Source organism: Culicoides brevitarsis, chromosome 2, assembly GCF_036172545.1.
Source record: "Culicoides brevitarsis isolate CSIRO-B50_1 chromosome 2, AGI_CSIRO_Cbre_v1, whole genome shotgun sequence".
NCBI classification, from domain to species: domain Eukaryota; kingdom Metazoa; phylum Arthropoda; class Insecta; order Diptera; family Ceratopogonidae; genus Culicoides; species Culicoides brevitarsis.
In genome coordinates, this window is record NC_087086.1 from 37,192,216 (window position 1) to 37,216,981 (window position 24,766).

General features: G+C 27.7%; 3 protein-coding genes across 5 annotated transcripts; all 3 read right to left on the minus strand.

Annotated features, from left to right (window-relative positions):
- Positions 1 to 644: 644 nt before the first annotated feature.
- Positions 645 to 17,770, minus strand: LOC134830072 (uncharacterized). 3 transcript variants are annotated; one of them, XM_063843434.1, is made up of 6 exons: positions 17,642 to 17,770; positions 9,424 to 9,668; positions 3,712 to 3,847; positions 2,828 to 3,636; positions 1,363 to 1,581; positions 645 to 1,304 (listed from the first exon to the last, which is right to left on the minus strand). In XM_063843434.1, the coding sequence occupies exons 2-6, from the start codon at positions 9,459 to 9,461 to the stop codon at positions 926 to 928; spliced, it is 1,581 nt and encodes a 526-aa protein (XP_063699504.1). In that variant the 5' UTR covers positions 9,462 to 9,668; positions 17,642 to 17,770; the 3' UTR covers positions 645 to 925. The 3 variants fall into 3 exon arrangements, with proteins under 3 accessions (XP_063699504.1, XP_063699503.1, XP_063699505.1); XM_063843433.1 differs by lacking the exon at positions 17,642 to 17,770 and adding an exon at positions 12,773 to 13,042; XM_063843435.1 differs by lacking the exons at positions 9,424 to 9,668; positions 17,642 to 17,770 and adding an exon at positions 12,773 to 13,042.
- Positions 17,771 to 18,907: 1,137 nt separating this feature from the next.
- On the minus strand, positions 18,908 to 19,924 carry LOC134830074 (immunoglobulin domain-containing protein oig-4-like). Its single transcript, XM_063843437.1, has 5 exons — positions 19,753 to 19,924; positions 19,606 to 19,691; positions 19,440 to 19,546; positions 19,341 to 19,383; positions 18,908 to 19,286 (listed from the first exon to the last, which is right to left on the minus strand). Exons 1-5 carry the CDS (start codon positions 19,853 to 19,855, stop codon positions 19,128 to 19,130), a joined length of 498 nt encoding a protein of 165 aa, XP_063699507.1. The 5' UTR covers positions 19,856 to 19,924; the 3' UTR covers positions 18,908 to 19,127.
- A 2,170-nt stretch (positions 19,925 to 22,094) lies between these two features.
- LOC134830073 (venom allergen 5-like) lies at positions 22,095 to 23,779 on the minus strand. The gene is made up of 3 exons (XM_063843436.1): positions 23,606 to 23,779; positions 22,711 to 23,134; positions 22,095 to 22,650 (listed from the first exon to the last, which is right to left on the minus strand). Exons 1-3 carry the CDS (start codon positions 23,759 to 23,761, stop codon positions 22,232 to 22,234), a joined length of 999 nt encoding a protein of 332 aa, XP_063699506.1. The 5' UTR covers positions 23,762 to 23,779; the 3' UTR covers positions 22,095 to 22,231.
- Between the last annotated feature and the right edge of the window lie 987 nt (positions 23,780 to 24,766).

Here is a 24,766-nt window from a genome sequence, read left to right on the forward strand (position 1 = left end):
ATTTTTATTAATTTTTAAGGAATTTGTTTAAAGAAAAAATTATTTTTATAAGAAATTTTTTTTACAAATTTTGAGGTTATATTTTTATAAATTTTATTTTTTTTTTAATTTTTTCTAAGATCATGTTGTTACTTTTTTTTTAATTTTGCTAATTTTCATATTTTAGCAAAAAAAAGAATAGAAAAATAAAAGAAAAAAAATCGTAAAAATTTGAAAATCGCTTCTTGCTAATTCAAATCAAAATTTTTAAAATTTAATTTAAAAACTTTTTTTAATTTTAAAGTATATTTTCAAGAAAAATCAACAAAAAATTAAAACAAAATATTTTTTTATCCTATTTTTTTTTACAAATTTTGAGGTTATGTTTTTTAAATTTGCATTTTATTTCTAAAAATTTTTAAATTAATATTTTGTTTAATTTTCCACATGATGTTAATTTTTTGCAACTTTATTGTTAAGTTTTTATAATTTTAGAAGAAAAATAAAAAAAAATAATTTCAAAAGAAAAAAAATTTGAGAATCGCCTTCTTGCTAATTCAACTTATTTTTTTTTAATTTAAAAAAAATAATTTTATTCAAAAACTTACTTAATCTCAATAGAAATCTACAAAAAATTAAAACAAGCAAAATTTTATTCTAAAAAAACATTTTTTATTGCAAGAACGTTAGCTGAAAACAAAACATATCGAGCTCGCTACCTTTTTAAAAATTTAGAATTTTTGCCTTATTTTAAATATTTCACTGTTAATTTATTATTTTTTTCCATAAATACTTGACCTAAAACTAAAAAACGTTAATTTACAAAGAAAAGCATGCAAAAAATTTTCCATTTCGTTTGTTTTTTTTCTAATAAAAATCGGGAAACCGCGGGGATGGCACAAATTTCATGTCAAAAGTCTTTTCTTTCCTTCTCCTTCAGTTTTTTTTAAAATCTTCCTCGTCCCACATTCAGCATAAACTGCCCGATAATATTTCCACGCGGATAATACGTTGCCACAACAAGAACTTTTCCCTTTTTTGTCTTCGCCATGCCGATGCCGAGATCTTTCGACGCTTTCCAGACGAGTTGCGTAAATTGCCCTGCCTTCAAAACGCCACGTGGTTCCGTATCGAAATTATATTCCTTCACTTCGTCATACCACGAACGACAAATTTCCTTGGGGCTCACTTTTGCATTGCGATCCGACGACCAAAGGCAGTAAAGATTCTCGCCGTACGCGGAATTCTGTCGATACGTGAAGCGATCGTCGCGCGCAAGGATTTCGGCCCAATGTTGTGCGTCTTTGGTGAGGATTTTGTTTAATCTGAGTATAAAAATTGATTTTTAAGATAAAAATTTTGAGGAAATTGAAAAAAAATTACTTTAGCTCATGTGCTCCATGTCGTTTCCGGAATTCATTGTGATGGCGCAACATAGCTTTGGCAAAATCAGTAAAGTCATCGGGAGTGTCAGAGTCATACGATTTGTCGATGACGATCTTTGGTATGGGAAATCCGCCGATTGGGGGAACATTTTCCGAGAAACTGCCGATGAAATTGCCGGGAGGATCGTAATTGCATACGACATAAGTTTGACCAGATCTGAAAATATTTAAAAAAAAATTATTTTTAAATTTGAAAATGTGCATTGGGTTCAAAATTTTTAAATTTGCATTGGGCTTATTTTGCATCGGGTAAAAATCATAAAATACATTTTAGGGTAAAAATTAAAATTTTCAAAAAAATTAAAATTTTAGAATGTGCTTTAGGCTTAAATTTTTCATATTCGCTTTAGGTAAAAATTATAAAATTTGCATTAGGAAAAAATAAAAAAATTTAAATTTGTACAAGCTCAATATTTTAAAATGCGCATTGGGATAAATCAATTACATTTAAACTACAAAATGTGCATTGGGTCAAAAAAAAATTTTTTTTAATTGGATGAAAATTTAAAATGTGAACTGGGAGAAATTTTCTAAATGTGTTAAGGGACAAAATTAAAATTTACATGATATGAAAACTTAAAAATATGCTTTTCTAAAAATTCAAAATATGCATTGGGCAAAAAAAATTCATTGGGTAAAAATTAAAATTAGGATTTGGAAAAAATAACTTCAAAATTACAAGAAATCAAAAAAATAAAAAAAAAATAAATAAAAGAAAAAAATGTGCATTGGGTTCAAAAATTTTAAATGTGCTTTGAGTTAAATTTTTTAAAATATCCATCGGGTAAAAATCATAAAATACATTTTAGGGCAAAAATTAAATTTTTTAAAAATTTAGAATGTGCTTTAGGTAAAATTTTTCGATTTTGCATTGGGTAAAATTTATAAGATTTGCATTGGGAAAAAATAAAAATTTGCAATAGGGCAAAAATTTAAATTTGTACAAATTCAATATTTTAAAATGCGCATTGGGAGTAAAATCAAAAGTACTTATTGGAACAGAAATTGAAATTTTTTTGATATAAAAATTTTAAATTGTGACTTGGGCTCAAAATTTATATTGTGCTATGGGAAAAAGGCTTTAAAATTACGAAAATTTTTACAATAATTTTTTAAAATTTAATAAAATTTTAATAACAAAATGTGCATTAGGTGCAAAATAAAAAATTTTCACTTGGCTTTAAAATAAAAATGTAAACTGGGAAAATATTTCTAAATGTGCTATGGGACAAAATAAAAATTTATATGAAATGAAAAAGCATAAAATGTGCATTGGGGAAAAAAATGAAAATTATTCTTTAAGAAAAATTTTAAAATGTGCATTGGGAAAAATAATTTTTCATCAAAATAAGATAAAACTTGAATAAAATTCACTTTAAAAGGCACAAAAAATACTTTCTTACCTATTACTTCCAACACCAACGCCCAATTCCCGACTATCCTTCCACACAACTTGCGTAAAATGTCCCGTTTTCAGCGTACTTGGCTCCTTTCCGAACACATGTTTATCGACTTCGCTATACCAATTATCGACAGGTTCTCTTCCGCTCACAACGCCCGTCGCCAAAACGCTCGAACTCCACACACAAAAGATATTTTCGCCATATTCGCTGTTACTGCGATGCGCCAGGACCCCGCGAGCGGCAATTACTCGCGCCCATTCCTCCGCATATCGACACAACCGTTTATTGAGCTTCAGCGAAGGCACGCCGTGTTTGCTGCGATATTCGTTGTGCGCCTTGAGACAATCAATTTCAAAGTCTGTGAATCCGGTGCCGGCGCTCGTGCATCTCCGAACAATTGGCGACGGCGATTTCGATTTCCGGTTGCTAAAACGCTCACTCGACTTCAATCGTTCCACGAGACTTTCTGTGGAAGTCGCGAAACTCACACTACTTTCACGCACGGAAGCTCGTTGTTGCATTTTATTGAGGACCGCGGGGGAGTTTTCGTTGTTGTTCTTATCGTTCGAGTTCGCATTCGAGTCTGTCATGTCAAAACTTCCGTCAATTTCATCGGTGCCGTTTGTGAGAAGACTTCTTGTATCTTTTTCGCTGCTCGTGGAGTTCAGCAAAGATCGACAGGGCGACAGAGAAGACCTCATTTCGCTATTTGAGAGATCGCGTGACTTTTTGATGACAACTGTTCGTTCGGGTTTGTGCCCGCGATACGTTTGAATCGTTTCTAATGTGATCAACTCGCATTGCGGGTCCTATTTATATGCGACGAGAAGGGAAATGTTAAAAGTTTTTTAATTAAAAATGCAAAAGATGCACTCGAAACTTGCCTTTTTGGGACCAACGTGGTTAATTAGTCGTTGATCTGTCTTCCGTACCATCACGACACGTGATAATGAGCCGCAATCGTGCGACGTTGTGGCATTGGGAAGGCGTGTGATGTCACGTACGACGGCGCCAGGTGACCTGAAATGATAAAAATTGTAAAATTTTAGTTGAAAATTCGTAAAAATTGATTTTAAATTAAAAAAAAAATATTTTATCAAAAACTTAATACATATTTGTAAAAAAAATATAATTTGAATTAACAAGTAGGCGAATTACAAATTTCAACAATTTTTTTTTCGAAATTCTAATTTTTAAGAAATTGTTAAATCTATATGTTCAAGTTAAATTTTTTTTTATTTGATTTTTTTTCAATTATTTTTTTTATTTTCTTCAAAAATTGAAGTTAAAATTAGCGAAAAGGCGATTTACAAATTTTACAACTGTCATTTTTTAAATTGACCGTTGATATTTTTTTAAACAGCTTCAAAAATTCAATTTTAAATTATTTTTTTTTGTTTTTTAATGTTTTTTTTTCAAAAAATAAATAAAAAAAATTAATTTTTAAAAATTAAATTAATTTTTAAAAATTTTAAATTAAATTTAAATATTAAAAAAAATTAAAAAATTAATTAAAATTAATTTAAATATTTTACTTAAATTCTATTTATTTCAAATTTTTTTGTAATTGACCTTTTTTTATTAAAAATTGGAAATCTTAAGCACTTTTAAAAAATTTTATATGAAAATCAACATTCAGCTAATTAAAAAATATAAAAACTTCTAATCATCCATTGCGATAAGCAATTATTTAACAACCTTCTTGACGTCGATTGAACTTTACGACCTATTTTATAACGAGCAATTAAGATTTTTTGTTGCCTTCTTTAAACAAACTTATAACTTTTGACCTACGTTTGAAAATAACACAAAAACTGTCCCTTATTGATCGAAAAATTACAAAAACGACAAAAAAGCCAATGTCATTTCCACAAAAAAAAAATTATTTCAACTCATTTTATGGAAAAATATTTGTCGAAGTACAGACATGGTCAATATTTGAAGAGTTTCGTCTACTAAACATGAAATTTTTATCACTTTTTCCCTCATAAAGACTTGTTGGAGACAAATTTTCTTGTCTAGACTCGATTTTTCATCAGAAATCTTGAAAAAACTTTTCATTCACTCAAAGAAGGCGTCACAAAGTCATCGTGTCAAAGACTTGCGGTTTCTCGGATTTCAAGCGTCGTTTCGCAAGATTGCATGCCAACAAAACAATTGTCATCATCACATCAGATTTGCCTGATTTTTTTCCGGCTCACGAACAAAAAGCATTAAAAATCCATTTTTTTGTCACAAAAACCCGAACAAACGCTCATTCGAGTAAAATTTTTGTGAATTCTGTTTTGGTTCTCATTCTGTCTCGTTTTCTTGTCTGCATCGCGTATCGCATGGGCACATCACATGGCTGTAATAATTACCGCAACTGTTTGTTACAATAGAATCGTTTTTCAATGTCAAGGTCATCACTTCGCGTCATTTACGCGGAAAAAGGGTTTCTAAGCAAGAACAAATGAAGTAATTTCGTGTTGAGCGGTTTAATTTGTTTATTACGCGAATAAAGTGCCGGCAACGGAAGAGTTGTTCTGATGAAAAATCAAAAAATTTTGAGGGAAAAAGTGATAAAAATTTCATGTTAAGTAGACGAAACTCTTCAAATATTGACCATGTCTGTACTTCAGAGTCGAAAAACTTTTTTGATATGTTTGCGTAACCAACAAACGAGGTTTTGCATGTTTTAGGGAGTGTTTACAATGAATGTTGATTTATGAGAATCCGATCGGCGAACAGCGAAATTACTTTGCAAACATGAATTATGAGCAGAAAAGCGGAATTTTATTAAAATTAAATGAAAGTAATCAAAATAATTGCGGAATGTTTAAGGGATGGGTTGAACATGTTTTTGTGGTAATAAATTTGAAATTAGGACAAAAAATGTGAAGAAATCGATTTTTAAATGGAATTAATGCAAATTTACTAAAATTACTCAAGAAGATGATAAATTAAATTTTATGTTAAAAATTTTAGTCGTTGAAAACTTTTTTTTAATAAAAAAAAATCGTAAATGTCAATTCAAAAAATGACAGTTATAAAATTTGAAAATCGCTTTTTGTTAATTCAAATATAAAATTTTGAAGAAAATGAGAAAATAACATTCAAAATCTATCAAATTCAGAAATTTCAAATAAACTTTCTTGATTTAATAGATTCAAAAATGATAGAAATTAAATGAAAAATAAATTGAAATTTGAAAATCGCCATTTAGCTAATTCAAACTTAAAATTTTGAAGTAAATAAAAAAAAATAATTAGAGAAAATTCAAATTGACAGATTTATATTGAATTTTTAGGCTTGAGAGCTTCAAAATATAAAAATTCAGTTGAAATTTGGAATTCGCCTTTTTGTTAATTCAAACTAATAATAATAAGTCAGTTTTAAAAAAAAATAAAAAAAAAATCACAAACGCTTCAATAGAAATGAATATTGTAACTAACGAACTGTCTGAGTTTGCAGCTTAAAATACCGCACGTGTTACAAATGTAATCCTCTGAGACGAGCAAATTACAGAAATTACTAATACTCATGGTTTCAAATGTAAATAAGGCATTAAATTCTATTTTTTCCTGATTTAAAAGTTTAGTTCCCTCTTCAAAACGGAAATGTTCACTCCTGACGAAAATTTCTTCGTGCAAGAATTCCAAAAATTTTTCTTAGTTTTTAAAATTTTCTCGTGTTTTTTACTTTTTTCTAACAAAAATTCCGTGAGATTCGCAAAAATTCTATTTTGTGTCACAATTCTTGGAACATTTTTCCTTTCTGACGCAAGAAACGAATGGAAAACCCTCGAAGTATTATGTCGCAATGCGATATTCTTTGGCGAGTTGTTGACTTTGGTGACAATTTTTGTTTGCACGGATGTCACGGTAAAAAGTCACACGGATTTACTGAGATTATGTGAAGCTGTTGACACTGAGTTGCAGTTTGAATTGCTCGTGGTGACTGATTATTCGAAGCAAAAGAAGATTTTGAAGAGAAAATTTTTTGTTTCAATGATTTTTCTTTCAACGATTTTTGTTGGAAGTCTTTTTAATGATATTTTTATCGAAAATCGACCAATTTTTCTTGCCATTTTTACGAGAATTGGAACAAATATTATTTCAACAAGCTGCTTAAAATTCGTGTTTTACATCGATTTGATAAAATTGAGAATGAAAATCATCCAAAATCGGCTTGAAAAGTTTTTGAGTTCAGATTCGATGGAATTTCATCAAATTTTTAAGAAAATTACCACAATGAAGAGCATTTATTCGAAACTTTGGGAAGCCACTTTTTGCATCAATAAATGTTTCGGAATGTCACTTTTGACAATCATCACGCTTTTTTTCGTGAATTTCGTTTGTTACTTTTACTGGATCTACGTTTATTTGATTGATGACGAAGTAGAAACATCTTTGACTGAAACTCTAATGTTGCTTGTACAAAAAATATTTTTACTTGTTTTGATGGCGAATGGCATTCATGGTTGCTCGAATGCGGTAAAAACTCTTTTTTTCATTAAAAAAAATATTTAATGCCTTAAAGAAATTTTTCAGACATCAAATATTGAGAACACATTACATGTTTTTTGTAAGAAAATCGATAAAAATCGGGAATGCAGTGCTATTGGACACGAATTTTTACTGCAATTAATTCAGCAAGAAGTCAAGTTTTCAGCTAATGGATTTTTTAATATTAGTTTTTCAACGTTGGGTTCTGTAAGTGATTTTAAGAGAAATTTTCTCATGTAAAAATTTTATATTTTTTTAGATGATGATAACTATCGCTACATATTTGGTCATTTTAATACAATTTCACAAAGCAGAAATTCAAAAATCAGCCATTGTTGGAATTGTTAAAGCTAAAAGTTAAGAAAAAATAATTTTTTGAGTTGATATTTGTTAAGGAAAAATTTTAATATTTAAAAAATTAATTTAGTTTTATGATTAGAAATTAATTAATTTATTTTAAATAAAATTAAATTTTTAAAATAATTATAAAAAATAATTTTTGAATGATTTTTATTTAATTAATTTATTTAAAAAATTTTCATTAAATTAAAAATTTTATTAAATAAAATTTGATTTTTAAATTTATTTTGAATATAAAAAAATTAAATTGTACTTAAAATTGTTATTAAAAATTTTATTAAGTACAATTTAATTTTTTTTTAAATTAAAAATTAAATTTTTTTTAAAAAATTTTTTTTTAATTAATTTTTTTTTTTAATAAAATTTTATTAAATAAATTTTAATTTTTTTATTAATTAATTATATAATTTTTTATTCTAATTCCATCTAAACTTTAATATAATTATTTAAAAAAAATTATTCAAGTAAATGTGCATTATTTTATTTTAAATTATTAAAAAAAATTATAAAAATATTAAATTTAAAAAAAAATATCTGAAAATAATTTTTAATTTAAATAATTTAAAATTAAATTAAATTAATTAATTAAATAATTAATTAATAAATAATTTTAAAATAATAGACAAATTTTTTAAATTTATTTTTTTTTAATTTTCTAATATTTTGAATTTTAATAAAAAAAAAATTGAAAAATTATTTTTTTTTTAATTTAAAAAAAAAATTAATCAAATCCTTCAAGGAAAAATTTTTGCATAATGACCTCCAATTAATCAATATTTTTACCATCTGTCATAAACAATTTTTTGAAATATTTTTTTTATTAAAAAAACCAGACGTCTCCATTTTCTTTGTTTTTATTTTTCGACAACCACATTCCATAAAAATCACATGGTAGCTAATTTAACATCGTCTCGCCTCAGAGAAAAAAAAAACAAACAATACCCCAATGATTAATTCACTCGTTAATCATTACGATTCACATAGAAACATTTTCTGGTCACTAAACGCACCAAATAAACGCTAAATAAACGTGTAATAAAGATTTATGCGTGTTCTGATAAATTTATTTGTAAATTAATTCACTTTTTGCCCTCTTCTGTACATGTTTTTTTTGCTGTAATTAATTTGATGTTAAAACATTCAAAGTGTTATAAAAATTTATTAGAATTTTTTTTTTATTTTTTTGAGTGAACCATATGGAGGGAACATTTGTCAATAATTTTTTTAGTTGTTCTATCGCAATAAATAATCTAATTAAAAATTGATTTAATGTTCATGTTGACACCGAATTATTTTATGTATGCGAATATTTCACATTGAGACTTATTTATTTGATGATTAATGATTAAAAGTTGAGAAAATGTGTCGCTAACAGTTTTCTAACTTCTGGTGCATGAAGTAGACTCGTAAATAATCAATTTTGTCTTCTCTTCTTGTTTGAAGTTGAAAAGACATAAATTTAACTCGCATTAAGTTTAATTACTTTTTCATGCATTCTTCGAGCCCTTTTATTGCAGACTTTCATCAAAAGACGACGAAGAAAAGCGAAACTAAAATAACCGTTGCAATTGTAATCAGACGAGCTTCATTTTTTAATTCAATGCACGTGCATTTAATAAACTCAAAGTAGTAAAAATGCGTCACACCAAAAAATATACAAAAGAATTCTAAATAATTGAAAATTCATGTTTTTATCATATATCGACGAAAATTAAAAACAAATTATTACAACAATTTATGTATATTTACCTGCATCTGGATGCCATTTTTAAACAACACACTTCCATTTGCGCGTTTATTTATTCTCACAACGTCTTAAATAATACTGATTGTTTATGTCTTGTCTGAACAAATACTTTTATTGCGTATGCACGGGAGAGAGGACATGCACAGTTTTGTTATTTCCTTTAAAATAATTTTTTTTCGTGTAGTTGTTTTTTAATGTGTTAATTTTGTGTTGAAAGGTGCGCTTATGTTGAAGTTTTCATGGGCATCTGAAAAATTTTTTAAAGACTTGTAAAGTTTTTTTTTGTGGATGGAACATGTAAGGAATGAATTTTGCATATTTTATTGGATTGGAAATTTTTTCGATAAAGTTGTTGGTATTTTTAACCTTTTGACGGAGGGTTGGGCTCAAAAGTGACTTGTAAAAATTTTAAGTTAATTTTTTTTCAGATTTTTCAAAAAAAATAAAGTTTAAAATTGATTTAAAGATGAAATTGAATGAGAAGCGAAATAAATTGTCAAATAAGCTGAAAATGAGAATCTAATAATTTATTCAGCAAATAGAAGAAGTTAAACAAAAGGTAAGACTGAGGTAAGGTAACTAAAATGCTTTTTATAAAATTTTCTAAATTCTGATCATTTTGCCCTAATAACCTCTTTTCATATTTTTTTTTAGCTTAAATTTTGTACACATTTTACTGATAAAATAACTGATATACTTCATACTTCTAATTGTCGAAATGAGAAATGTACCTAAGGAGGTAGTTCTACTAGAGGAATGGAACATTTCGAAAAATGTAACAATGAATGTTCCCATACAATCCGATATATTATTGGCGACGAATAATCATTCGATTGATCATCGAAATCCCTTTCGATGAGCTCAAAATACAGCAGATACAAGAGAATTCAATACAAATCCTTAGCCGATAATTTAAAAACTAAACAATTTAACTAACTCAACATATTAAAACTAATAAGCAAAACCCCGTTATGAACAAATTTCTTCAAGTTTCGAGAAAAAAGTATAAGATATCATATACGAAAAGTCTTTTTTTTTCATGGATATCAAAAAGCAAAATTATAATATACTTTGCTGAACTGAAAAAGAAGTATGGTTGAAAGACTCTATATCTGACATCAATTTCTTTTAGTGTTACAAAAACTAAAGTTACAATTTAACATTTTGAATGAACCTTTTTTAAAGCTAATTACTGAAGATGTCCTCTTTGTTAATTGAAAATATGAATGTTATTTTTTTTTCTATTTATTTTACTATGGTTTGAACAATGATATTGTATGATAATTTTACAATCAATATTATGAAACGATCCCAACAAACCATCAAAAGGTTAAAATTATTTATAATTTTTTTCCAATATTTTATCGATCCATTTTAACCATCATTACACATTTTTTTTTATAGATAACAACTTTTCATACCTACACAAATAAAAAAAAACATTTTTTATAAAAATAACAAGCAAGTTAAGTTATGCGAATTTTAATTCGCAGCTCAAGAATTTTTAAATTGATAACTTTATTAAGCGATGCAATTAAAAAATTGTTGCCAATATTGTTCAATTATGCTTTAATTTTTTTATTTTGCACAAAAAAAAAATATTCACATTAATTAATTTAGATTAGAAAAGTGTTCGAGGTAGTGTTGTTGCATGTTTCGTGACGATGACAATAACAAGACCTACACCAATAAAATAACAATAATTCAATGAACTTTTCTTTCCAAAAACCTGCATTTAAAATGAAAATTCATTGCTTTGGCAGGTATTTGCCAATTTTTATAAAATTTAAAATATAAATTGAATTATATTAAAAATTAATATTAATGCAGAATAAATGTAACTAAGCAAGTTGTTAAAAATAACAATAAAAACTAAACTAGGTTGAAATATGTTCTAACCAAAAGTTCAATGAATGTAATTTATGTCATCGATCTATTTGTTTAAAACAGCTTGATTGACGTGATTTGAACTATTTTTCCATGGAAGGATAAATTTTATCAGCAAATATTTGGTTTTTACAACTTTTTTTTACAACATTAGTCAATATTTAACGACGAATCTAACTAAGTGTCAAGACAAGTTAGGCACAAAAGAAGGTTGTTTAAACAATGTAACTTTGTACAAACTTAAGATAAGCAAAAAAAACTTGTGAGTAAAATAAATTGCTGTTTTTTCTTATCATCAAGTCATCATCATTCATCTAGCAACTTCTAGATATTGAAAGTCCAATCTTATCAAAAAAAATTCTGTAGCGAAAAAAAATTTTTTTTTGTTTACTTAGTTAAGCACATATACTTAAATTTTTAGCATTTTACTGTGAAATCAAGCAAATTTGTGATCTACCGAAAAAAAAAGTCATATGGCTTGTCGCGGTAAAAGGTGTGATTTTTTTACAAAAACTTTTTAATCTCATGTTTATTTTTATATTTTTATTTATTTTATTAATTTATTTTGCTGTAAATTATTAGAAATAATGATGAGAAATAAGCACGTTTTAGCTTATGACTTTTCTCGAATACGACATTTTTTATAAAAAGAATTATACAAAAAACTGTTTAAACACATTTGTTTGTTATTTGTTTTCTTTCATAATATTATTAGCAGATCATGGCATGAATAGCGGTTAATAATCGTTGTACTTCACGGATTAAAAGATTTTGATTTATAACTTTGATGAAGTAGTGAATGACTCAGCACGAGACTCTGGCAATTACGATTGATTCTAATTAGAATAAAATCATAAAATCGCTGGTCACCCAATTCTATAAAAAAATAAAATTACAAACAAAATGAAGCAAAAATTTTGTTATTTTGTACTTCATCATTTTTGTGGCAAGAATTAAATTATTTGAGAATTTTACGCGTCATATGCGAGAAAAATTTAAATGACATGACGTTTTATGCTTAAAATGTAAATAACTCACAAAAAAAATAGTGAAGCGAAAATATGAAGATGAAGTGCGCTGTCGTGTCATATTAATGCATAAATATTTTGAAGTTTTTTGATGTTCTCGGTTTTATTATTAGAATTTAGAGCTGAGCTTAAAAAGACATGAAATTATGATCGCTTAGAGTTGATGAGTTTAGACAGTTTTGAGACAAGTTAACGACAGATTTGTGAAGTTGCACTCAAATATTTAGCGGAATCTTTAGATAAATTTTCTCTTAAATTGTGACAATTTTGTTGTTGTTGTAAAATTGTTGTAAAAACATTGATTTTCCTGCACTCAATTTCCGACTCAATTAAAAATTAACGAGTCGTTGTTTAGGATTTTAATCGAAAAAATTTCCAATTTCCCGATGATTCATTTCCGACAACTCCTACCACTTGTTTTTCTCTTGTCACTTACATTATTTGTTCTTTAACACTATTTTATCTTAATTTCATCTTGAATCGTTCACATTCACAACTTTGTTTTCTTTCACGAAGTTTTTGGTTCAATATTGCCGCAGAAAAAGACCGCATCAATAATTTATTCGTACAGAGAAAATATAAATACAAAAGGATTCAATGCATTTCTTATAATTTTATTGTATATTTTTCTCTTCTCTGTATCATTCTTTCCTTCTTCTTGTTTTTATGAATTTTTATTTTTTTGTATGCGAAAAAAAAAGTTAATGTTTGCGCATCGAATTCTGAATACATACTAAACATCATAGTATCACATTTTTCTCACACTAACTGGTGAAGCCAGTCTCCAAACGAGACCTGTATTTTGTGTATTTTTGTACCTATGGAGTCGGCACAGCATAGCAAGTGTGCTATATCGATTTTCCCGTTCTGTTTTGTATGGCGTGATGAGGTACGAGTTGGAGGAGTTCATGGAGAGGAGATTTCATTGAAAAGAGTTTTAGGTAAGTATTTGGATTTTTGGTGAGTATTATTTTTAATTTTTATTCAATTTATTAAATTTAAAATAATTTCAGGTTAAAGCATTGAGTTTATAATATTACTTAAGAAGTTTTTATCAAAGAACGAATTTTAATTTTGAAAAATCACACTTCAGACAGTTTGCCCAGATAATCTTAATTTTTCAAGAAAATGAAAAATATAGCAAAACAACTTAAAGTTCTACAATCAATAAGTAGCAAAAATCAAACTATCAATAATCGATAAAAATTCAAAAAGGCGTTCTTCGGAAGGGAATTGGCAGTTCATCCTTATAGAACTTTAGAAAACATCGTGCATTGCGAATATTTCCAATGAAGCAGGTTGAAATGATACAATCATCTTAAGACGGACCTCATATAAAGGACAGAGACTCAAGGTAAAATGGATATGGAGATTTGAAGTCATCGACGTTGAACAACTTCGAACTAAATAGAAACAAGAAAAATTAAGAAATGTGGTTTAAAGAGCCAAAGTGAATTCAATAAGCAATAAGAAAGTCCTTTCTTTGATTTTACTTTGGGTAAAATTTTAATTTAATTTAAGAATGGAAGATGATGAAATAATCTCAAAACTGATGACAAAAAATGAATATTGAGAAAAAAAACAATTAAAAAGGAACAAAGTGTTCCTTCAAAAACTATTTAAAATTAAAGCAAAAGAAAATGAAGAAATTAAAAGAAACATTGGAGCCGATAAGCAAACGATGAGTGTTTTTGACAAGTTTCTCATCTTTACTTAAAGGAAAAAAAGAAATTTGAGTTTCAATTGAAAGTTACAATTTATGACTCCTTCAACTTGTCCCTCATCTCTACACAGCAACGACACAATTCCATATACATTCTTATCTGCAAGCAGCTGTACCGATCCATATCATGTTCTTAAACAAAAACGTATGCGAAAAAATAATCCATGGTAAGGCATTTGCCGCAGACATTTCTCTCTGTTTTGCTTTTGTTCTACGTTCACAACAAAAACTGCGAGAGAGCGAAGTTTCCGTACTATGTGACAATCGACAACGACGACGACATAAAGAAGTCAAGAAACTATTCATTACTCTCGTTTACTTGGCGGCGCGACTTCTATACGGAGCAATTGTAATAAAATCGCATGTTCGCTCCATTGTTAATCTCATACAAAGCTATTATCGGACACATTTAGAACTTTATCATGTGTGTAAGTGTTTCAACAACTGATTAGGAGCTGTCGTACGCAATTGTTTGGAATTCACGTGTCTAATTCTTTTTTGTCACGTTATATAAGGAAAACTGTTGCAGTTTTTTATTTTTTGTGTCTTGCATAACGAATTTGGGACAAAGAACTCGTGACCTTTGTAATAATCGATTTTTGATGCCTGTCAAAGCAAATCTTTCGCACCAAGTAACTGTCGAGATATTTTCAAAAGTATTGAATGTCGGCGCAGTTGTGACAATAAACAAATAATTCACATCTCATTAATCGACTTAATTACAGGAATTTAAAATTTTCCTTCAAAGCGTTCATTGAATTACGGCAAAGACAACCAGAAATGCAATTGTTTTGCCTTTGTTTTGATCCGAATGAATGAACGCACTTCTGTAAACGAAGTCATGTGTGACTTTGAATGATTCTAGATCAAGACATGACGTTTTAGATTTTTTTTTACTGAAGCGATACAAAGTTGTGATAAATGTCACGCAATATTCCATGCGATTGGATAAAACAAATCTGAAATGCGCTCAAATTTTAAACTTTGAAAAATTCATCTAAAATTAGATAAAACATTAATTATGATCAATGTCAAGACTTTCCGGTTGTTCTCTTTTGTTTTGCGTTCCACGGAAGTGATGATAAAATTTTTTTTGTTAATAAAGACTCGACCTGCTTTTGTCATCATCCACGACTTTGCGTGTCACAAGATCACAATAGATCAGTAATTTGATCCGTTTGCGGTTTTCGATTATGCAACTATGAGCACGACATGATTGATCTGAGGTTTTATTAGAAAAGAATTTTCCAGAAGTTTTTTTTTAAACTCGGCGCCGCTTTTAAAAACAAACATTTGTACAAAAAGCTATTGTTTTAACCGAAAAGTGATCTTGTTTAAAACTGTTTACAAACTTAAAACAAACAAACATGAAAAAATATTAAAAAATGTCGCAACAATTGTATCAACAAAGTCGATTGTTTCATTTTTTTATAATTTGATGTAAAAATGGAAACGATTGTACTCCGAAAATGACTCATACTGAAGATCGCATTGTTCTTAAAAAACGACTGCATGTTTTAATGGCACACATTGTTCTTACAAATTTATTCTTTTCTGCTGACTCGTGATCTGATATGATGATAAATAGTAAATAAAACGGGACAAAAGCCATAGTTAGTTAAAGTTAACCTTGAAATTCCAGAAGAAGAGAAAAAAAGTCAACATATCACTTATTAAGTCATTAAACGTGGAATATGGAATGAACTTGATGAATTTACTGATAAGGAAACAAGTCTGAATTGGGCGAAAAATAGTTTCTTATCAGTGGGAATTTCATTAAGAATAGTTTTGATGTAATTGGCTATAAACTGTTGCTAATTATGAATCATCAGATAGTGAAGTTCAAATATTTTTTGAGATTTTTGATTAGCATAATTTTTCTATTTGAGTTTAGAGTATTCAATGGTTTTAAGAAACAGATTTTCGCTTAACTAACTATTGAGAAGCGAGAATCTGTTTTGAGAGTGATTGAATACTAAAATTTCAAATAGAAGAATTTTGCTTATCAAAATTGCTTTAAAATCGAAATTAGCAAGTTTCTAATCGATTTTTGAAGTTTTATTCAAAACTTTAGAACCCTCCAATTTTAAAAACTCAGATTTTGATTCCTTAAGGGATCAATCTGACCCCTTTTTTTGCATAGGGTTTCAATTTTAAAAAGTTTCTTAGAAAGGATTTTCAAATTAGAATTTAACTAAAAATTTGAAATTTAAGATGATTTTTTGAAAAATTAAGAGTTCAAATAAATTGACTTCTAAAATCAATTCCCTTAAGGGATCAATCTTTTTCTTATGTTCAAAGAAGGAAAAGTTTTTGAACTAAGTATTCTGAAAAAAGGTTTATTAAGATTGATTCATAGGGAATTTGTATTTTATATTAATTTTTTTCTATTTTTTTTTTGTTTGAAAACCCTTAACAAACCTGAAAATTCCAAATGATTTTAGTTTAAACTTTTCTTAAGACATGTCAATGAAAAATTTCTTAATGAGAAATTAGACGAAATAGCTCTCTAAATGATTTTTGAAAAGAACATGTTGAAGAAAAAACTTTTTATTTCTTAACATGTTCTTTTCAAAAATCATTTAGAGAGCTACATCATCTTCAAAGTTAAAAAAACCTTTCGACTAACTAACAAGGCAAAAGTTTTTTGTTTCCTTGGACTTGAATTTATGTTCAAAGAAGGAAAAGTTTTTGAACTAAGTATTCTGATCTTTGTCCAAAAGGTTGAAGGTTTGTTAAAAGTTGATTAACGAATAAAAAACTTTAAGAAGACATAAAGATAAAAATTTCAATCTTCATGTCTTCTTTAACTTGTAACTTTTCCATTGAATCAACTCTTAACCAACCTTCAACTGTTCAGACAAAGATCAGAATAGTTCAAAAACTTTTTCAACTTTGAACATAAATTCAAGTCCAAGGAAACAAAACTTTTTTGCCTTGTTAGTTCTTGTAGTTTTCCAATCAATTGTTCATTCAAATTGCGCCAATTACTCAAAAGCTCTTGCAATATAATAACCCGATAATTATAACAACTTACACAAATTTATTACCTCGTATTAAAAGTACCTTTTATGCATAAATTTTAATTTTATACATTTATTATATGGGGTACTAAACCATCACATGTGCTACGCCTCTAAAACTACTGACTGATAAAATTGCATAATAAAGCAATATTAATAACAACGAAAACAGGCATTGTTGTATTGATTGCATTAGAACGATTATCTGTTAAACTTTTTTGATGAATAAAATGCTAATTACCTTCTTTGAATAAAGTGCAAAAAAAAATCTTTTCAACTTTTTTGTTTGTATTGAGAGCTGTTATTACTCGAATGAGGAGTGGAAGTTGCCTAAAGCAACGACGATTACAAGTTCTACTTGTTACGAAAAAATTATTAGATTTAATCGACGATGTAAAAAAAATTATTGGTTAAAAATGTAATAAATTGAAAGTAGATAAAATTTTATCGAACAATCAAAAATTTTTTTTTGTTTATGTCGAAGACGTGACTTGAATACAAAATTTCAAGTAGAGAAATTACAAAATTCGGAAGTGACGAAAAAGTTTGTAATACTCACTTTTTCTTCATCTTTTGTTGTTGTTGTTGTCTGGTTAAAAAAATCAATTTTAAAACAATTTTAAGAAATAATTAATTTTAACACTTTTGACATAATCTTCTAACGATGTTTCAATGAAGATTGATTAGCTTCTTAAATTTCCTCCTAATTTTTTGTTTATTTATTTATTTTTTCCTGTGTTGATAATCTTATCACGAATTCTCTAAAATCCTTATCTTATATTCGAAAGATAAAAATTCATTTTTTTTACTGTTTAACGGGAAGCTCTTTAAAAACCGCGCGCACTCTTCAAAAATGAACAATCAACTGACCGTTTCATATGTGTAATCATGATTCGATTGTAATTTTTTTCTACTATTATTTACAGCAAAACTCATCACTAACTGCATTGGGTCGTCGTCGTTGTCGTAAATGTGTTGTCTACAAAGGTGTATTTAACAACAATTTTTGCCCTAATACTACCTTGTTGATATAAAAGACGCTCATGTGTGGTGATAATAGAATTATATTATCTAAGATGGTAGGGATGGTAAATTTTTTGTGGTGAATTTTTTTAAAATTGTGAACTAAAAAGTGAAAAATAAGAAAAAATAATTTTAGATTTTTTTGAATTTTTAAAATTTAAAATTTTTTTCATTAAAATTTGCTTAAAATTATTTCTAAAAAAATATGTTTAAGGAATAAATGAGATTATTAAATTTTAAAATAAAATTTAAATTAAAAAAAAATAATTAATAAAAATCAAAATAATTAAATTTAATAAAAATCATTAAATTTAATTAAAAATAATTAAATTATAATTTTTAATAAAAAATTTAAAAAAAATTAAATAAAAAATTAAAATTAATTTTTTTAATAAAAAATTTAAAATAATTTTTTAAATAAAAAATTAAAAAAAAATTTTAAATAAAAAATTTAAATTAATTTTTTAAGTAAAAAATTAAAAATAATTTTTAAAATAAAAAATAATTTTTTTAATACAAAATTATAAAATAAAAAAAAACTTATTTACATCTCATACTTTTTTTTAAATATTTTTTTAGAATTAATTTTGAATTAGTTTTAATGAGAATTTTCAATTTTTTTAAATTATTAAAAATTTAGAACTTCATGAATAAAAATTTTTAAGAAAGTTTCAAATATTCTTTGATCTAAAAATTTTTTTTCTTATATTTCACAATTTATTTTTTTTTTTTAATTTAAAAAATATTTTTGATCAAGAAAAATTAAAAAACTTGATTTTTTTTAAATTTCAATATTTATAGAATTTCATAATAATTTTTTTTTTGTAAAATATTTCACAATGCAAACCAAACAAACACTTTCTTTAAACAAAAATTATCACTTTTGATATCCAAATTATGACGAAACAAAAATTAAACGATTTGTTTCAAAATACGTAGTTGCTTTGTACATTTTGTTGTTTTTTCGTTATTTAGATTAAACCTTTCACTTAGACACAGTTGAGCTTAGTTAAATTCCTCCATTAATCAAACACGATTGCAAAGTCTGTTTTGAAGCTCCTACGGTCAATGGCATACATATTATCGGCAGTACAGTCGTATACGCCTGCATCCATTTGCGTTGCCGGATCAATTTCAATTTTTGACTTTACGCGATCACTTCCGATGTACCATTCATGAACCTGTTGAAAAAATTTTATAAGAAATTTTTTTAAGTTTTTGTTTTAAATTCTTACATGAGAATACATATGAGTGAAAATTTCTGCTCCATCTTTGTACCTAAAAAAAATTTTTTTTAATTAAAATTGATTTTTTTAGAATTAAAAATTTTAAACCAAGTAATATGAGGACGAGGATTTCCTTTGGCGACACATAAGAAAGCAATTTTGTGGCCTAAAATGTATTCATAGTCAAAATGGGATGCCATGATGATTTTTGCTCCCTACAAAAATTTCAAAAAAATCAATTTTTGATGAAAATTTTAAGAAAAAGCATACGAACATTGTGATTATTGTAATATTGGTCACTTTCGGGATCACGATACTTTCCCGTGATTGGTAATCCGAGAATTCTAGTTTTAGCTCGACCTGTAAAAATTTGTAAAAAAAACTCCTGATTTGGAGAAATTTTATTAAAATTAAATTTTACCTCTTCCTCTTCCCCTGCCACGTTGAGCTGTGACATAATCCAAGCAAATTAAAAGAACAAAAAGCAATGCATTTCGATATTTTTTATCCGTGAGGCATTTCATCGCGTAACACAAAATTCAAGAGTAGATACAATTTGATACTGACTGAGATTTACAAATATTTGTACACTTTTTGACTCCAAGTTCTATAATTTAAATAATCGCGTATGTATATCGCCAATCTTTCAATTTGCCGTTTTTCTTCTCGCGAGTGTGAATTTCGCCGAAATTTGCATTTTATGGGAGAAAAGACTTCGTAATCAGCTTAAATTTGGCATTTGTGTGACTTAGAAGTCGTTAAAGAACAATTCAAGATTCGACAACTTAAAGTTTACAACGATGCTTTCTCTCCGTACCATGAGCTAAAGGTATTTAAGCTTGATTGCACTATAAATTATATTTTATTCTTTTAAGAGAAACATACTTGCTGACCAAGTTCACATAGATTCAAGATCAAAGGCGATTTCGAATTGTGGAAAAGTTTCGAGAGATTTCAAATCCGCAACCTTAGCTTAGTTTGAGCGACCTTTAGAAGAATTTTTGTCCTCGTACGACTTCAAGGAAGGTTTTGATGATGCAAAATTCATTTGAAATTCACATTTAGTACTTTTCATTCAATAGTTGAGCGTTATTTTGTCACTATATAGATTTTTTTGTCATTTGATATGCGATTATAATGAAAGTTTCTTATTTCAATTTATAGTGTGAGTGAGAGCGTAAGTTTTTGTCGTTTGTATTAATTTAAATTAGACTAAGCTGATGAAGTGTGTAAATAATTGTTTAGAATATGTTGTACTGTATTTACGCTTAATACGTTTTCAGTAAGAAAAATGAACGCTTTTGACGGGAAATGAGGGTCTGTCTGTTTATCGTAACAAAATTTATGAATTTTTTATGAAGTGAATTTTAATTTTTTAGAATTTACTTCAAATAAATTTGATATTTTATGTGATTTGAAAACAAAATAGTTTTAGTTATTATTATTTATGCACTTCATAAAAAAATTATATATATAGATAAATTTACTATTCGATGTTATTTAGATTTATTTCTAATGTCATAAATTCTTGTTTAATTTTCATTTTATATTTTAGCTTTTATCTGTCGCTTCTTCTTCTTTGCTTTATTAAAATTTTTCGTCTTAAAACTACACAATTTTTGTCTTGGTTTCAATTAATTAATTAATTGGTCTAAGGTTAGCATCATTTTGACTCTGAAAGGACCTCAGTCGTTGCCTCGGCGCTAGTCGTTGTCGCAGTTCATCTTCTGTAAGCCCATACAATTAAATAATTTTTCTGTCGCTTTAATACTGAATTTATTTTTGGAGCTGTATTTAGTGTTATGTTTTTTTTAACTATAGTTTTCTCTGAATCTTCATTTGTCGCTCTTTAAATTGTTTCGTTTCCCTCGACCGAACCATTGATATTAATTTGTTCAGAAAGTGACATAGCTGCTCCATCCAATCTGTTCATCGCTTCGAAAGCTTATCAGCCATTAAAAATTTTCGAGTATTATAACTAAGTAGTATCGAATATAGAATATAGTAAGAATATAGTATCGTCGAAGCATCTATAATTAACTGCTTTAGCAATGTTAAATCCATTATTGAATCCCAAATGGTATGCGCAAGGGAACGTCACTACGAACTCTCCAACCACTTGTTTAATACATTCGAACGGAACATCGTTGGCACCTAATAGCTGTGGAGACATCATTATTGTCTTCAATGGAGACTTCTGATCTGATCTTATCGGAACTTGAGCTATAAGTAAGATAAAGTAGATTTTATCGATCAAAAAGGATTTAAAAAGTTATTAAACTTATTTTGACTTTTAGAATTGTTATTTTTAATTAAAGTTATAAACTTAATTAAGGCTTTCTTTAATTTTTTTTTCGAAATGCGCTCAAGTTATTTTTAAAAAAAAAAAATCAACGAAATCCTTTTGATAATTTTTTTTATATGAATGACCAATGTACGTTAATTGTGCAAAAAGTAATTGTTCATACTTGTAGATTAATTGTTTTGTATGAAGCCTCTGTTGAAAAAACTGAAGTTGATCTATATCAATGGTTGTCAATATTTGGGTAAATTTCACTTTTATATTAATTTTTCACTAAAAATAAAATTAGAAAAAAATCAAAGGTTTTAAATTTAAACTTGAAATCGGTAATTGAACTAATAATAAATTAAATACGGAAACACTTGAATGTCTTACCTGCAAATTTCTTATCAATTTTTATCATCAATCATGAACTTGACGTGTCAATAATTTTTTTATTGTTATTTATTTAACATAAAAGATATCAAATTTTATACTTATTATCACTAAACGTTTATCACTTTTTTATTAACTTGAATCATTTTACGTAATTTTTAACTTATTTTTGGTTATTCACTTAGTTTGTGTTTGATAAGGAATGTGCAAAAAGATAAGAACTCTACTTTGGTAACACATTTTCTCGGAACTGCCCTTCATAATTTCCTGCTGGATCGTAATTACAAACGACAAAAATTTGATTTTTACTGTTTTTTGCCATTCCGACGCCAAGTTCGCGACTTTCTTTCCAAACAACTTGCGTAAAGTGTCCCGTGCCTGAAGTAAATTTGCCAGCAGCGAAGGTGTAATCTTTGATTTCGCTGTACCAACTATCGACAGCATCGTCTCCTTTCACGGAAATGTTGCCGGTGCCCCATTTGTAGTAAATATTCTCGCCATACGAGTTATTCGAGCGATGTTGCATGACGCCACGACTTGCGAGATTTTTCGCCCATTCCTCGGCGAATTTGCAAAGGTTTCGATTGAGGCTTAATGGAGGCGCATGGTGCATTTTACGGTATTTATTGTGGGAATTTAGAGCTGAAATTAAAATTTTTAAGATTTTTTAAGAATTTTATGAAAAAATTGATTTTTTCTTACTTTCAACTTCAAATTGACTGAAACCCTTCACATCACTCGTCTTCGCTTGTGTCAAATTCGCAGTTTTTGGTTGTTCCTTAACGACAACTTTTTTCGCTGCTCCTATTTTCGGCACATTTTCCTCATATTGACCTTGAACGTTACCCGGAGGATCATAATTTGCAACGACAAAAACTTGTCCTTTGCTGTTTTCGACTTTGGCGATTCCTAATTTCGTACTTTCGCGCCAAATAACTTGCGTAAAGTGTCCCGTTCCAGTAGAAAATCCCGGCGAACTGAAGTTGTATTGTTGGATTTCGTCATACCAAGACTTTACGGGTTCTTTGCCATCAACAGTGACATTTCCAGTTCCGTATTTGCAGTAAATATTTTCGCCGTATTTGTTGTTGGGACGATGTTGCATGACGCCACGTGATGATAAGTTCTTGAGAAAAAAGAGATTTTATCAAGAAAATTGTCTTTTGTCACATGAAAGATTGAAATTTGAGATTTTTTTCAGTTCCGGATTGAATTGAAAAAGCAAAAAATGCAACAAAAATTTTTCCAATTAATTCAAACCAAGCAAAATAATTTTTAAAAAAAATTTCCAATTAATTCAAATCAAGCAAAATAATTTTTAAAAAATTTTCCAATTAGTTCAAACCAAGCAAAATAATTTTTAAAAATTTTTCTAATTAATTCAAACCAAGCAAAATAATTTTTAAAAAATTTTCTAATTAATTCAAACCAAGCAAAATAATTTTTTAAAAAATTTCCAATTAATTCAAACCAAGCAAAATAATTTTTTCTTAAAAAATTTTCAATTTTTTTTTTCAGAAGGAGCCCAATAATTTAAATTTTCCCAAAAAATTAATTCCTTCACTGAATTTTGATCAATTTAAAAAATAATTACTACCTCTGCCCATTCCTGAGAAAATTTGCAAAGATCTTTGTCTAATTTTAATGGAGGTACGCCATGCGATGCTCGATACTCGTTATGAGCTTTCAAAGCTTCTCTTTGAAAATCGTCTCCCGAACGACACAAAATTAAATTACAAAACCAATCGCACATTTTTTACTTCAACGAACTGAATTCGACCGATTTCACGTCAATACTGCCCGAAACTTAAATAAATTTTATGATTACAACCGAGTGACTCACTTATTGATAAGGAAATATTTTCTCATAAAAAGCAATAAAACGCGAAAATCCAAAAGTAAATATTTACATTTAAAAAGTTGACTCACCTTGGCCCATTCGAGGGCAAAACGACACAATTCGGGACTCAGTTGAAGCGGAGGAACTCCATGAAGTGCTCGAAATTCGTTATGAGCTTTGAGGGCATCTTCTTCAAAATTTCCTTGAACAGCTTTTGATGCATTTTGAAGTGTTAAAGGACGTTCACTGCTGAAATTTGTCCAATTTGACTTAAACTCCTCTTTTTTTGGTTGACTTGAAGACGATGAACTGTAAGAGTAACTGTAGGAATATCCTCCGCTACTGACTTTACTTTGTTGAAACGACCTAATTAACGATCATAATTAATTATTTCATGCAAAAAAAACGAGACAATGTCAGTAATTTGTTCTACATGCAATGCAAAAATAATGCAAATTAAATGAACGAACCTCATTACGATGATTCTACTACGATTTTTTACGATGATAACAAATTTCAAATAATTTTTTGAAAATTTTTTTAAAAGCTCAGTTTCGTGGTTTAGTTAAATAATTCAAATATTTTTTTTTTTGTTCAGACTTTTTTTTGTCAATAAAACTTTTTTTGCCTTAAGTACTTTTAACAAGCAACGTCCTTTCGTGATTGATAACGGCTTGAAACTGTGCGCGAAATGCATGAAGAATTTTCTTTTATTCTTCAGAGACCTTTAATTTTTTTGTTTGTGTGATACAGGCGTACAATGTTGTAATAAATCAGAGTTACTCGACTTATGGAGTTCTTTATTAAATTTGAGGCCTTTTAGCGTTAAAAAATCTTTGATTATTATAAAATTTTATTTTTTTTTAAATTTATTTAATTAATCAAAGCTTAAAAATTTAAATTATTTATATCAAAAAA